This window comes from Prenolepis imparis, unplaced genomic scaffold (assembly GCF_030444845.1).
Source record: "Prenolepis imparis isolate NDT839.2.m4 unplaced genomic scaffold, iyPreImpa1.0 SCAF_2, whole genome shotgun sequence".
NCBI lineage: Eukaryota > Metazoa > Arthropoda > Insecta > Hymenoptera > Formicidae > Prenolepis > Prenolepis imparis.
In genome coordinates, this window is record NW_028141160.1 from 15,826,721 (window position 1) to 15,841,856 (window position 15,136).

At 25.1% G+C, this 15,136-nt stretch overlaps 2 protein-coding genes across 2 annotated transcripts; both read right to left on the bottom strand.

Annotated features, from left to right (window-relative positions):
* Positions 1–6,468: 6,468 nt before the first annotated feature.
* Positions 6,469–11,678, bottom strand: LOC145949010 (serine protease inhibitor 88Ea-like). Its single transcript, XM_083058677.1, has 4 exons — positions 11,460–11,678; positions 9,432–9,673; positions 7,689–8,031; positions 6,469–7,147 (listed from the first exon to the last, which is right to left on the bottom strand). Exons 1-4 carry the CDS (start codon positions 11,485–11,487, stop codon positions 6,513–6,515), a joined length of 1,248 nt encoding a protein of 415 aa, XP_082914803.1. The 5' UTR covers positions 11,488–11,678; the 3' UTR covers positions 6,469–6,512.
* A 2,773-nt stretch (positions 11,679–14,451) lies between these two features.
* LOC145932920 (uncharacterized) lies at positions 14,452–15,060 on the bottom strand. Its single transcript, XM_083032146.1, has 4 exons — positions 15,036–15,060; positions 14,845–14,962; positions 14,683–14,761; positions 14,452–14,610 (listed from the first exon to the last, which is right to left on the bottom strand). Exons 2-4 carry the CDS (start codon positions 14,946–14,948, stop codon positions 14,452–14,454), a joined length of 342 nt encoding a protein of 113 aa, XP_082888272.1. The 5' UTR covers positions 14,949–14,962; positions 15,036–15,060.
* Positions 15,061–15,136: the final 76 nt, after the last annotated feature.

Here is a 15,136-nt window from a genome sequence, read left to right on the forward strand (position 1 = left end):
AATAAAACAGATGTCAACAACTTATCTATCGCAATATAATCATGCAACAAAATGTATAATTAAATATAAATACAATACTTTAATATATAATATATGTGTTTAGAATAAAACTTTTATAATATAATTATTATTTATTATATATATTTTAAAATTTGAAACTTACAAAAATTTTCTTACATTATCTTATATCATAAAATTTTTTTATTATCTTATTTTACCTATATTTTAAAATCAACCCGAAGGACGAGTGTGCAGTATAATGTTATTAAATGGCAAATCCGGACTTTTATACATAATCCCCATAAATAGCACAATAAATTTTAATTTGTCATATATTAGCCAAACAAATGAGTTCTTTTGCGTACCATCCCTAATATCAGAACGGAATGTTTTAAAGGATGATGATTCATCATATCTGCAGCTTCACCGTTACATGCATCGTGGATATATCAAGGTGACAGACACCGACGTCATTGTCGGCGCAATGAATATGTAAACATATTCATTGCGCCGACAATGACGTCGGTGTCTGTCACCTTGATATATCCACGATGCATGTAACGGTGAAGCTGCAGATATGATGAATCATCATCCTTTAAAACATTCCGTTCTGATATTAGGGATGGTACGCAAAAGAACTCATTTGTTTGGCTAATATATGACAAATTAAAATTTATTGTGCTATTTATGGGGATTATGTATAAAAGTCCGGATTTGCCATTTAATAACATTATACTGCACACTCGTCCTTCGGGTTGATTTTAAAATATAGGTAAAATAAGATAATAAAAAAATTTTATGATATAAGATAATGTAAGAAAATTTTGGTGAAGCTGCAGATTTTCATCAGTGAAGTCGTTCAACTTTGTTTGGTCGTTTTGCAATATTTCTTTTATTTTTAAGTTATTCAAGAGGTGATTAATAGCTAATTGTTCTTCTAATATAAATATATGCGGACGTATAACATGTCCTTCCTCTGTTTTTTCCGTTGATATACTGTTGCCTTGTAGCACATTACGAAATATATGAATTTCATTTTCCGATGATATTCTGTCAATTAAACTTAAAATATCTTCGTTAATTGCCCAGGCATTGGGTTCAGAAGATTTCTGTGCCGGAAATAAAAAATATAATGATAGGCTACAATTGTTTAAAAGCGGTTGCTCGGTAACGAACATTCCAAATAGAGGAGATATTTCTAAAAAAAAAAAAAAGAAAAAAAAAATTGTTGAGCTATAATACAACAAAAAGAGGTAAAAATAAATCGAAGCCAAAATAGGTTGTTGACTTGTCAATATTTTGACACAACATGTTGACTTTTTCATCGAAGATTAAAAATTAATATAAAGCTTACTGCATTCTTAAAATAATAATATATTTACATAAAATGACCAATTCAATCATATGTTAAAAATTTAGTAATAAAATTTGTGGATCTATTTCAGGAACGTGTGTATGTGTTTAATATTATATAAAAAGAAACCAATAGTCAAAAATGTTTTATTACATTATAATTTTGATCAGAACAATATTAATATTATAAAATTTAATGTTGAACTTTAGATATAAAATAAAATATTTTTAAATACATATATTACCATTTCAATTAATTGAAATTAATAGAAAAAAATTATTAAATATTAAGATTTGATTAAATAGAGCTTATGTAAATATATAAGTAAAATAATATTAAAATGAATAATATTGTTTACCGGTTTTAGGTTCCCATTTAAATTCATCTCCGAAGCGAAGTACAGACGACAAAATAAATTCAGTATTTGAAGTCATACTTGTAAAATTTAAGCATTGAGGTAAGTAATTCTGCATCTCATTTTTCAGTACGTTATTAATTTCTTTTTTAAATCTATAAATGGAAGGATCTATCGTTAAGCATTTTTGTGGATTAAATAAATGTGATAAGACACCTTTTAAATTTTTGTTTTTATGAATCCAACAAATGTTTTGATCATAATATCTTCTTTCGTACTCTGTAATCTAAAACAAAGAATGTCCAAAATTAGACAATTGTTTGCGAAATCCTTTTCTTTCTATATAAAATACTCTTATCTAAAATACTCCTATCTAAAATACTCCTATATAAAATACTCTTAATCGTTCGTATTTATAGAATACACAAGGCTTTCTTCACTTTTTATTATTAAAAATTTTACACAAGTGAAATGTGTGTATGTGTGTGTGTCAATATACATATATTTAATTAGAAATATTATATATTATTTTAGTATAATAATATTATTTTAGTATAATAATATTAATATAATAGTATATTATTTTTGTATTATATTATTTTATGTTATATTACGTTATATTATACTATATTTCATTATGTATATAATATTCTAATGTGACCAAATTGACTTACACAAGTAATTTATGTATGCATTTTAACATGAATTATTTTTATTAGAAAATAGTAGTTATTAGATTTTGTTTCAAGGACTTATTGTGCAAAAGTTTTTTAATGACGAAATTGCAATTTTTAGAATTTTAAAGCTTTCTTTCTTTTGTTTAAAAATAAACTTTTATTTTTGCCATTCAATAAATTATGTGCTATGAGACAGTTTTCGTTTAATTACAATCGATTTTACATTATTTTATACAAAACTTTGTAGAGAACAAATCTATTTTTACTACTTATTAGTTTCTGAAAAGCAAAAATCTGTATATATAATGTTAAAAAAATAATTATCTTAATATTCATTTATCATATAGTCAACTATTTAGCTGCGTTCTTACAATAAATCTTAAAGTTCCACAATTCTGAGATACATTGTTTATGAAAATCTTAAGAATTTCAATATGCAAATGTGACGATTAATCATGCACAAATGTTTTATACATATTTCTGACATATCTAGAGGATGTAATTCGATATAATACAAAATAAAATAAAACATGAAATTACTTACCTCTTTTCTCATGTCTTTGTAGTATAATATCCACTCAGCTTTTGTATAATTTTCAGGCATATGGAGAATTTTTTTCAACTGTTCTTCGGTATCATTACTAGATGCAAAGTAAACCATCATAAGTGTTTCATGTAAGCTATGTGGACTAAAGATAAAATGTTTCAATGTCATCGCCGTGTTATGAAACAATATCATATTCAGACATTCAAAGGCGAATTTGAAACTTTTTTTTCTATGTTCAGACTCTGATAAATATAAAAGACAAATAAGAAAATTAAGCTAAAAAATGCAGTAAACATATATATATATTACAGATATAATAAGTTACATTAATTATACTAATCTCATCGTAATTAAATTAATACAAAGTACAACTTTAGTGTGGAATTCATTCAACAATTATTTTGCATGTCAATTATATGCTTTGATTTATTTTTGTTGCAATTTCTAATTTAATTTTAAACTTGAAATATGATAAGCAGTGATTTATAAATCTGGATCAGTCATGTAGGTTTTTTATAGGCATTATAAAGTTTTTATATTGAAAGGTATATTGTGTGTGTGCGAGAAAAAGCATTTTTGAATCTTTTCCTCTCGTTTCAATCAATGCTGAATATTTTCGAGAAATTTCTTTCGATAATATTATGATGTGGTGACTTTCAATGTAATCATGCACGATATCATATAATGCTTATATACTTTTGTCAAAACTTGAAACTCTCACTTATATACGAATACAGAAATTATAATTTAATTATAAACTAAAAATAAAAATAGTTAACGTATAACGTATATATAATAATATATAATAATTTTCTCGCGGATTGGGGGCATAGTAGAAATTCTCAATATTTGGTGGCAATCTTTTTTTATGAAAAGAAGATTGTCCATAAAATGTTTATACGTACTACTATATAATAATTATTAATAAATATGTAATTTTACATATATATACATTTACAAACGTATAAAGCTATATTTTTTAAAATATGAGATTATTGACGTTATATCTCTAATATGACTTAAAAAGTTATAAACTTTTTTATGTTAATATTGATGATCGCTTAAGAAAGAAAAAGTGAATAATCAAACGTTTCTTGTTCTTCAAATTTTGTATCCTATAATTATGTTTTACGAATACAATTTTTGATAAAATATATATATATATATATATATATATATATATATATATTAAAATCAGTACTAAGAAATATTTTAAAAAGCGAAAAAGAGAAGAACTACATTTAACATAACAAAATAGGTAACGATATACGAATGACAAATATTGTCTACCTTTGTTTACTAATATGGCTACATAAAAACTTTGGATCATATGTAACGAAATCGAAAGACGGTTACTTGACTTTCTTTTTCAGAAAGCAAGATGAACAAAATATTCGTGATCCGTTATATTATTTGTTATTGGAAAAATTTGCTTATAATATTTAGTAATTTACGATAAAGAATTTTTATTTAATAAAATGAGTTTACCAACTTTTTTTACATTCGCTCAAATAAATATTTCTTTATCACATACACTAAGAACCGAAATTATAGCATTTTTCTTATATTAAATTTGAAACGAAAAATTTTCTAAAATACAATCGATACTAATACATTGCGAAAAAAAAGCACGTGATTCTGAAAGAGAGATATTTGAAATTAACCGATTGCAAATCTCTCTCTCTCTCTCTCTCTCTCTCTCTCTCTCTCTCTCTCTCTCTCATTAAATGATAACCATTAAAATGTAACATATAAAATATTTTTTATAAAGTACAAAATATTAATATAAAAAACTTAAACTTGGTGCATTGTGTATGTGTGTTTATGCGCGTGGTAACGAATATTTTATTTAAATTGTATATTCGATAAATTTGAGACAAAATTATGTACTTTAATTTAATTAAATTTAAATTAATTGAATTTTAAAATTTTTATTAACTCACCAATAAATTCATCTGTCTGATCCATACTGGTTTATACAATTGCAAAGCTCGACTGTAATCTTGAAAAGTAAGAATTCGATTAGTTCATCGAGATCGGAAGGATCACTTATATTGCTTAGACACATCTTATTTTACGGTTTTTAATTGGCTAACGACGATTCTGCGCAAGAAGCTCGCTATATTATTTCAATTTCTAAGAACATTATCCGTGAGATTTTTCGAAATAATTTTCGAAAATTAAAATTTTCAAACATTAAAAATGTCCTTTTCTCAATATATAAGTCTACAAATCAAATATAATATATATAAGTAAAAAAACACCACTCCAAAATATATATATATATAATTCAATATTTATATTTTGCTGGCAAAGTTTGAAGCATTCAATGGCACTTGCATATGGCATAGTAGTGAGCTCTATAATATAACGGCGTGAGGCTTTATGGAGAATGATTCAAACTCGAAAGGAATACATATATGATAGCTGGATCGCTTTTCAAGATTCGCTAATTAGTTGACATTATTCAGAATTATACTATAATACTATCTGACTATAACGAAACAACTTATACGGTGTCTATTTGCGGGTATAAAATAACTTTATATTTCTGTTAATTTTTTTCGTTTAAAGTTTTTTTATATTATATTTTGTCTTTTAAATAATCTCTCTATCTTGTTTTAATAAATATTAATATACAAGAGTCTTTGTTTGAACAAATTTAATTTACTCACAAACACAAATACATCATCTCTGTTAGATTTAAAAATGATTTATGCTATTAAATATGCACGCGTATGCAAATATAAATTGTTTTAGTTTTTCCAAATAAGAATGAAAAAAATATTTAAAAAGTATACGAAAAGAACATTTAACTTTTGTTTTTTATTTTTTTTTATTTTTATAATTATATCAATCTTCGACAAATAAAGAATATTGTAATTATGATATAATTAGAATACAGTATAGCAAAAGTTTGCTACTATACGCTAAAGCGATAAGTTGCAGCATTGAAAATTATACAAAAATGTAAAGAAGTATAAATATAAAGTTAAATTTATGATTAATTATAATTAATATCTATGTTCTTCATTGATGTTAAGCATTTGTATTACGATCAAAAATAAAGAAATATACATTATTTATTAAAGATATATTGCTATTAAAACTGCATTAAAACATGCATTTAGAAGTGAAAACTTGATTAACTTTATAATAAACATAATAAATTTTAATTTCCATTAAATTGTTCTCGTCCAAAGTAACTCTTGCTAATAATTGATACAATCTTTAACATAAGTGTTTCACCATCTTTATGACATTTTTTATGTAATAAATGATATATTACATTTTGTGAGTATAAATTTTGAAGAAGAAAGTAAATAAAAATAAATGTGAAAAATGTATCTACCGCAATACAATCATGCAACCATTTGTTGACATCTAAATTCAACACTAAAATTATATAATTAAATTGAAATACAAACTTTAATTAATATTTATATAAAAAAAATTAATCTTTTATATAAATTTATTATTTATTTATTATATATTTTGAAATTGAAACTTACAAAATATCTTATGATTATAAAAAATTTTTTATATTTTATTGTATTTTATTTTAACTATATTTTAAAATTAAACTGAAGAAGCAGTGTGCAGTAAAATGTTTTCTAGTTCCAGCTGAGGATTTTGATTGATAACGCCAATGGAAAGAATGCAGTAGTCATGTCTGTCATAGATCAACCAAATAAAGGAACTTGTCTTTTGAGTGTCATCGGCAAGTTTATTCAATGCCTCAAATATAGTTGTTTCATTTTTGGTAAGAAACATATTCATTGCGCCGGCAATGACGTTATCTTCTGTCACCTTGATATATGCACGATGCATATAACTGCCAAGCGTCAGATTTTCACGAGTGAAATCATTCAACTTAGCTTCGTCGGGTTCCAATAATTGAAGGATGTTTAAATTTAACAACAGGTCAATGATCGGCAGTTCCTCTTCCAGTTCGAATACATTTGGGCGTATAATAGATTCTTCTAACACTTTTTCTCTTGACGTCGGATGCATATGGTCATTTATTATATTACGAAACTCAAGGGTTCCATCTTTGGATGACAATCTTTCAATCAATCCAGAAATATTATCATTCATTTTCCATGCATTAGATTCAATAGGTAGCTTTTCAGCCGGAAATAAAATGTATAATGCCGTTGCCTTGTCCTCGAATGGTAACTCCGTCACGAACATGCTTAGTTTAGAAGATATGACTAAAATAAAACAATATGTTGATATATTATGCAACATAAAGAGATAAAAGTAAATGGAAGTCAAAATAGGTTGTTGACTTATCAATATTTTGACACAACCAATATGTTGACTTTTTTATCGAAGATTTTTAAAAATTAATATAAAGACTGTTATTGCATTCTTGAAATAAAAATATATTTGCATAATAACAATTCGATCACATGTCGAAAATTTAAGACTAAAAGGTATCTATATCAAGAACATGTGTTTATTCTTATATAAAAGATATGTGTTTATTCTTATATAAAAGAAACGAACTGTCGAACATATATATATACATATATATGTTTTATAATTATATAAAAATTTTGATCAAAACAAAATTAACATTATAAAATTTAATGCTGAACTATATGCATCTACAAAATAAAATATTTTGAAATATATTACCATTTCAATCAATTGAAATTAATTGAAAAAAATTTATTAAATGGGATTTGATTAAATAGAATTTAACGAAATATATAAGTAAAATAAAATGAAATGAGTAATATTGTTTACCGGTTTTAGGTCTTCGTGGATAATTTAATTTCGGATCGTTAGAAGAGATAGCCTGACGAAAATGGCCTCCAAAACGAAGAACGGATGACAAAATAAATTCTATATCTGCGTTAATGCTTCTAAAATTTACGCATTGATGTAAGCAGTCTTGCATCTCATTTTTCAGTACTTCATTAATTTCTTGCTTGAAATTAAAAGAGGAAGAATCTATTGTAATGATTTTATTTGGACCAAAAAAATCATATTCCTTTATGACATCTTTTTTTGAAATTTTTTTGAAATTTTTGTCATTGCGAATCCAACAAATGTTTTGGTCGTAATATCCAATGGCTTCCTTCCTATACTGAAACAAAGAACGTTTAAAATTAGGCGATTGCTTGCAAAATCTTTTTTTTTATATATATAATTTTCTTATTGTTTATATTTATAAATTATACATGGCTTTGTTTTCTCTCAGCAATAATATTATATATATATATATATATATAATTTATATTATATACTATAATAATATTATAAATATATATTGTAGCACATATACATATATATATATATATATATATATATATATATATATACAAGGTGTCCTATTTTAAAAGTTACAGAACTATCTCTCGCAAACCAATACATATTTATTAACTAAATAGAATCAAATTCCATGAAACAATTACATTAAATTTTAATCTTACAATAAATTTTAATAATTAATAATAATTAATTAATAATGGTTTCAATTAATTAATAATTTTGGCATGAGTTTAATTGGCATGAATAAATATAAGGCATTTTCATTACACAGGAAAACAAAAGTTTCAAACACATCTTATCAAATGTTTACATTTGTAACTATGATAATAAAAAATGACGAAAATTTAATGTAATTTGTTTTATAACACATTTAGTTCTATTAAATTAATAAATTAAATTGATAAAATCAAATTAATAAATGTATTCGCTCTTAAGACTGAACACGTTGTATTTTTATAACTATCCAAAATAGATCACATTTTATATAAATGTTATTACTTAAAATGATATGTACAATTATATCCTACAATGCTAACCATTTCTCCTAAAACACTCTGTATATTATTTTATATTACATTGCATTATATTACATTATATTATATGTATATGTAATATTCTAAAATAAATTGCCGAACTGCCTTACACAAGTTATTTATGTATTTATTTTAATATTAATTATTTACATGAATAAAACAGTTGCTATCGGATTTTATTTCAAGGATTTAGTATGCAAAAATTCTTTGTAATTGCAGTTTTTAACTTTTTAAGTTTTTTTATTTGTTTAAATATATATTCTCATCTTTCGTTTAATAAATTATTTAGCATAGTACAATTTTTGTTTATTATCAATCGATTTTACGTTATTTTGTACAAAACGGTCTATAGAGTTGCAAACTATAGAGTTGCAAACCAATTTTTATCATTACTTATTAGCCTTTAAAACAAAAATTTGTAACGTTTCATTATATTAAAAAATAGTAATCTTAATATCCATCAATCATATAGTAAAGAGTCAACTATTTTGTTGAATTCCTACAATAAATTTTGATGTTCCGCAATAAATTATGAAGTTCTGCAAATTTGAGATATATTGTTTATGAAAATCTTAAGGATTTTGATATCTCAATGTAACGATAAATCATGCACAACTTTTTTTGACATATTTTTGACATATATCGAGGATATGATTTGATGTAATGCGGCGAAATTACTTACATTATTCCATCTTATCATTTTTGCTTGGAATGATATCCAATCAGCTTTGGTATATTCTTCAGACAAATGGAGCATGCTTTTTAAACGTTCTTCGGTCTCATCGCTGGATGCAAAGTAAACCATCATAAGTGACTCATGTATACTAAACGGACTAAAGACAAAATCTTTCATAGGCGCCATCCGCATAAGCTTCTCCAGACTTTCAAAGGCGAATCGGAGACGTATATTTGACAGTTCATACTCTGATAAAAAAAACAAAAGACAAATAAAAACTTAAGCTGAGAAGTGCAGTAAACATAGATATTACAAGTAATAAGTTATATTAATTATAATGTAACTTGTCGCATCGCAATCAAATTAAATTAATGCAAGATAAAAATTGATCGATGTAGAAATTATGCGACTATTATTTTTCATATCAATTATTTGCATTGATTTATTTTTGTCACAATTTCTAATTTAGTTTTATACTTAAAATACGATAATAAATGAACAAAAATATATAAATTATTCATATAGTTTCTCTATAGACATTATGAAGTTGCCATACTGACAGACATATTTTGCAAGAAAAAGTATTTTTGAATATTTTTCTCTCGTTTTAATAAATGCTGATTATTTAAAAAAAATGTTTTTCGATAACATTACGATTTGCCGACTTTCAATGTAGCGATTATTGTCACAATATCATGTAATGCTTATAATTTTTGTCGAAACTTGAAACTCTCACTTATATACGAGCAAAAATAATAATTTAATTTTAAATTTAAAGAAATATTTTAACTTATGTATATATGTATAATAACTTTCTCGAAGATTGAAAGCATAGTAAAAGTTCTTAACATTCGCTGGCAACTTTTTGTTATATAAAAATAATGTTATCAAAAAATGTTTATTTGTATTTCTATATAATAATTATTAATAAATATGTACTTTTGCATATATAATTTTACATATACCTTTGTAAACGTATATAAAACGATTCTACTATAAAATATAACATTATAGATTGTAATTATATCAAATGTTATTTAACATGTTACATAAATTATATTGGAATATTAATAATCGCTCAAAAAAGAGAAAAAAATTGGATATATACAAATATGGTTCTTTGTTTTTCAAATTTTTTATCATACAGTTATATTTGACAAATCGAATTTCTGATGCAGTATATATGTATATATAATATATATATATATATATATATATATATATATATATATATATATGTCTATTAAAATTAATATCAAAAGATAATTGAAAGAGAGAAAAAAAGGACGAGATTAAACATAACAAAATAGGTAACAATATACAAATGTACGTTTATATATCAGATACTGTCTATCTTTGTTTCCTAATATGGCTACATAAAAACTTTCAATCATGTGTACGAAAGAAAAAAAAATCGAGAGACGGTTACTTAACTGGTCTTTCTTCTTCAGTAAGCAAAATGAATAAAATATTCGTGATCGATGGATATATTACTTGCTATAGGAGAAATTTAATTATAATATTTTACAATTAATGATAAAGAATTTTTATTTAATGAAATGAGTTTATCAAATATTTTTACATTCACTCAAATATATATTTCTTTATCACATACACTGGGAATCCAAATTATAACATTTCTTATATATAAAATTAATGCCAAACAAGAAACAATTTTATAAACAATTTTATAAAAGAATCAATACTAATAGACTGCGAGAAAAAACACGTGATTTTGAAATATTTGAACCTGCTAACCGATTGAAAATCTTATTAAATAATAAGCATTAAAATACATGAGGGAGTATACATTTATTTAACTTAATATAAAATATTAGCATAAAAAGCTTATACTTGCTGTGTGTGTGTGTGTGTGTGTGTGTGTGTGTGTGTGTGTGTGTGTGTGTGTGTGTGTGTGTGTGTGTGTGTGTGTGGTTGTGTGTGTGCGTGGCAACGAATATTTTATTTAAATTATTATATATTCAATAAATTTGCTGCCAAATATGTGATTTTATAAAATATTTATTAACTTACTCATATGAATTTCCGTACATCCTGCCATACTGGTTTATATAATCGCAAAACTATCGCAAGGCTCGACTATAATCTTGAAATTGTAAGAGTAGCCCAATTTTGAACGAGTTGGTTGGATGTATTAGTTCATTTACATATATTTATACAGATCTCATACAAAACAATGTAACTTCTTTGATACAAAATACACGATAAACGAATCTCACTAGATCTTTACGGAGCACGTCGTGGGGAAATTGTAGTAACGTACCTGTGAGAAAGCTGCAAGTCATCCCCCCGATTTAGGTCGAACCCGTATTTAAGATGTTTCTATGTCCATAATGGCCATTGGACAATGTCAGGTAACAAGCAATGGAAACATGGAATAGAAAATATCCACCAATAGGAAAAGGGAATAGATATTATTCCCTGTTCCTATATTGCCTGTTGCCTGGCATTGTACAAGAACCTTACAACGTGGACATTGAACTACATGGCCATGTCCGTCAAACATCTCAGCGCACAATGTTCACAATGTTTACAAATTATGATTCTGTTCCGTGCTATGCACGAAATGACGCATATATATTAATTAAATATAAAGACCTTTTTGTGTTTAAATTTAAAGGTTTTTTGTATTATTATTTTTAAAACAGAAATTATAAAAAATCTTCTATTTTTACGACTTGTAAGTTAAAAGTTATTAACAAATGCTGAAAAGAATTAATTCTATATGTATATTGTTTTCACGCTCTCGCGCGCTCTCTCTCCTACTCTCCCTTCCACTTTCCTTCCTTTTTTCCTATCCTTCCTCCCTTCCTCTCTCAACATCCTTATTTCTCTTAAGCAAACATCGATAAATCTTGAATCTTATTCTATTTATTTTACTTACCTTATTTTGCAAGTTTGCACAAAAATTTTTATAATTTTTACTTTATATTTTTAAATTTAAATTTACTATTAAATTAATAAGATTTTTATTTAAAATGGCAACAAACACATATATTATTCAAATAATTTGCAATTAATTATATAATAAACTTTTTTCATGTATTTTATTAAAATTTATTCGAATTATACCGTGTTTGATGTCATTTCAATTAAAAATCTTTGTTTACAATGTTTTTAAAAAAATAATAATTGAATATAGGCTTTTTTTCAAAGCTAATAACGCTGTCTTTTTTTTCTTAATTAGGTCGCGAAACAGAATTTGCATAAGGGGTCATTTAATTATATATAAATTAATATTTTGCTAAGAATTGATACATTCAATGGCACTTGCACGTCAGCTATGCAATAATGTGTAAAACAGTGAGTTCTATAATATATCGACGTGAGTTTTTATGAAGAATGACTCAAACTCGAAAGAAGGGATACATACATTGATCGCTCTCAGGAACTTACTAATTAATTAATATTATTTAGAATTATACTATATTATGGTAACTGATTAATGAAACAACTTATCGGGTCTCTACTTGCGGATATAAGATAACTTTGCACTCTTGTTCACTTTTCTCGTTCAAAGTTTTTCTGTATTTTATTTTGTCTTCTGATCTCTCCATTATGTAGAGAAGAATTTATGTTTGAGCAAATACAAACATGTCTTTTTTGATAGATTTGAAAATGATATATAGTTATTAAATATGCGCATGCAAATTAAATAGAAGTTTTTGTAGTTTTTTTCAAATATTATGAAGAGAATCTGATAGAATGTATATGTAAAGAATATTTTACACATTAAATGAAAGCCAAATTTCTATTTCGAATTATATCAATCTTTGCAGATAAAGAAGATTGTAATTAAGATGTAATTAAAATCCATTACTAAAAAAGTTTTAACGGTATAGCAATAAGTTGAAACAAAGAAAATTATGCACACAATTTTGAATAAATATAAATGTAAAATTAAAATTATGATTAATTATAATTAACATAATACATTATGTTAATTATAATATTGATCTTAAACATTTGCCTTATTAATAAAAATAAAAATATAAAAATATAAATTATCCATTTGAAATTTATTGCTGTAAAACTATATATACGAGTATACACTTGTAAAAAAAATTATCGCAACACGTAATTAATATCAAAATTTAGCATAAATTTAAATAAGCGTATCTCCGCAAAAAATTGTCGTATTTAAAAAAATTTTTTTTTTTGTTTTAAAGAGTAAAGTCTCTACTTTAAGGAACTTTCGTTCGATTTTGATTTTATTCTCTCCCCCTTTCACCATCCCTTTAAAAGGAGGGACGTGTTTTTTTTTCAAAAAATTGCATAGTTTGACGAACTCTACGGAGTGTACTAAATTTTTTTCGCAAATATCATCATTACTATCGTAAAATATGGACTTTTCTCTACAAATTTAAAAAAAAATTGAATACCGTACGATTTTTTTTCGCGATGTTACGGCGTATCAAAGTTACCTATGCATTTTTGCCTATATATTCAATTACCGCCAACATTAGCATTATCATCGTATTCGATTCATCATCTTCAAGTTTTTGTTCGTCATTTTAATTGTTTCAATACCGGGTCTAAATCGTTTTGACTGTGCAGATGCATCATTCTTAAAAATACAAAGATGATTCTGTGATAAATTTTATATCAGATCAGATAATAATCTGCAAAATACACATTTATATTTGGCCGAGTAACTTTTTTTAAATATTTAAAATAATAAAACAAATAAATTTTTTATAAAACATAAATTTTTATTTATTTGGCGCAATTTTTTGATATCATTATTTTTTTTAGAAATATTAAGTTTTTTTACAATAATTTAAAAACACTGTTTTTTGTATAACACTTTTTCACATGGCGTGTGGACTTAGCGTCCTTTTTTTACCTTTTTTTAAAAAGGTAAGTTTTTTTAATGATATAGTTATACTGCAAGGGATATCTCAGATTTAGGAGATTGATAACAAAATTTATGGTCGAAAGAATAAACTCGATAGATCTGACACACCCCTCTAAAAGCCTAGCTCTTTTCTCTATAAAAATACTTTTAGAGCTTACTTTCTTCCCACACTGAGATTTCCTCCTGAAATACTTCACTGACATAAGTTTTGTAGAAGAAAATAAGTTTTTTCTCCAGATCCGTCACTCCGTACAAATCTAATATAAGAAAGTTAAGTAGCTTGTCCTCGAAGTACCGATTATTCGCCTAATAATTAAAGATAATTATATATAATCTTAAAAAATCTTTAATAAATTATTTATTAAAAAGATTAATTACATTAATAAGATTGTCGAAAAGATGCTCCTGATCAATCAGACCGAGAAACTTCAATACCCTGTCGCGAATCCATCTTATTCTAATTAAATCAACGTCACTTAATAAATTCCATGAAAAAGGCTAGTTTCACATAACGGTATAATATTATTAATTAGTACCTACCGATAGTCCATATACGCGATGGACGGTTTATCCTGGTCATCTTTGTCGATTAAATCTTTTTCTTCATCTTCTTTTCTTTCATCTTTTTTATAATCGTTCTCCATATTATTGATGATTTCTAAAATTTTTGTACTTTGCTAATATTATCCATTTTATCAAAAATAAAATTTATGATATAGAAAGAATATAACCTTTTATCTTTCACTTCAAAATAATATTTATACATCACACAATTTATTTCCTCTATATTCTATATGTGTAATCTTTTATTTTATTTCCTTAAAGTTGATCT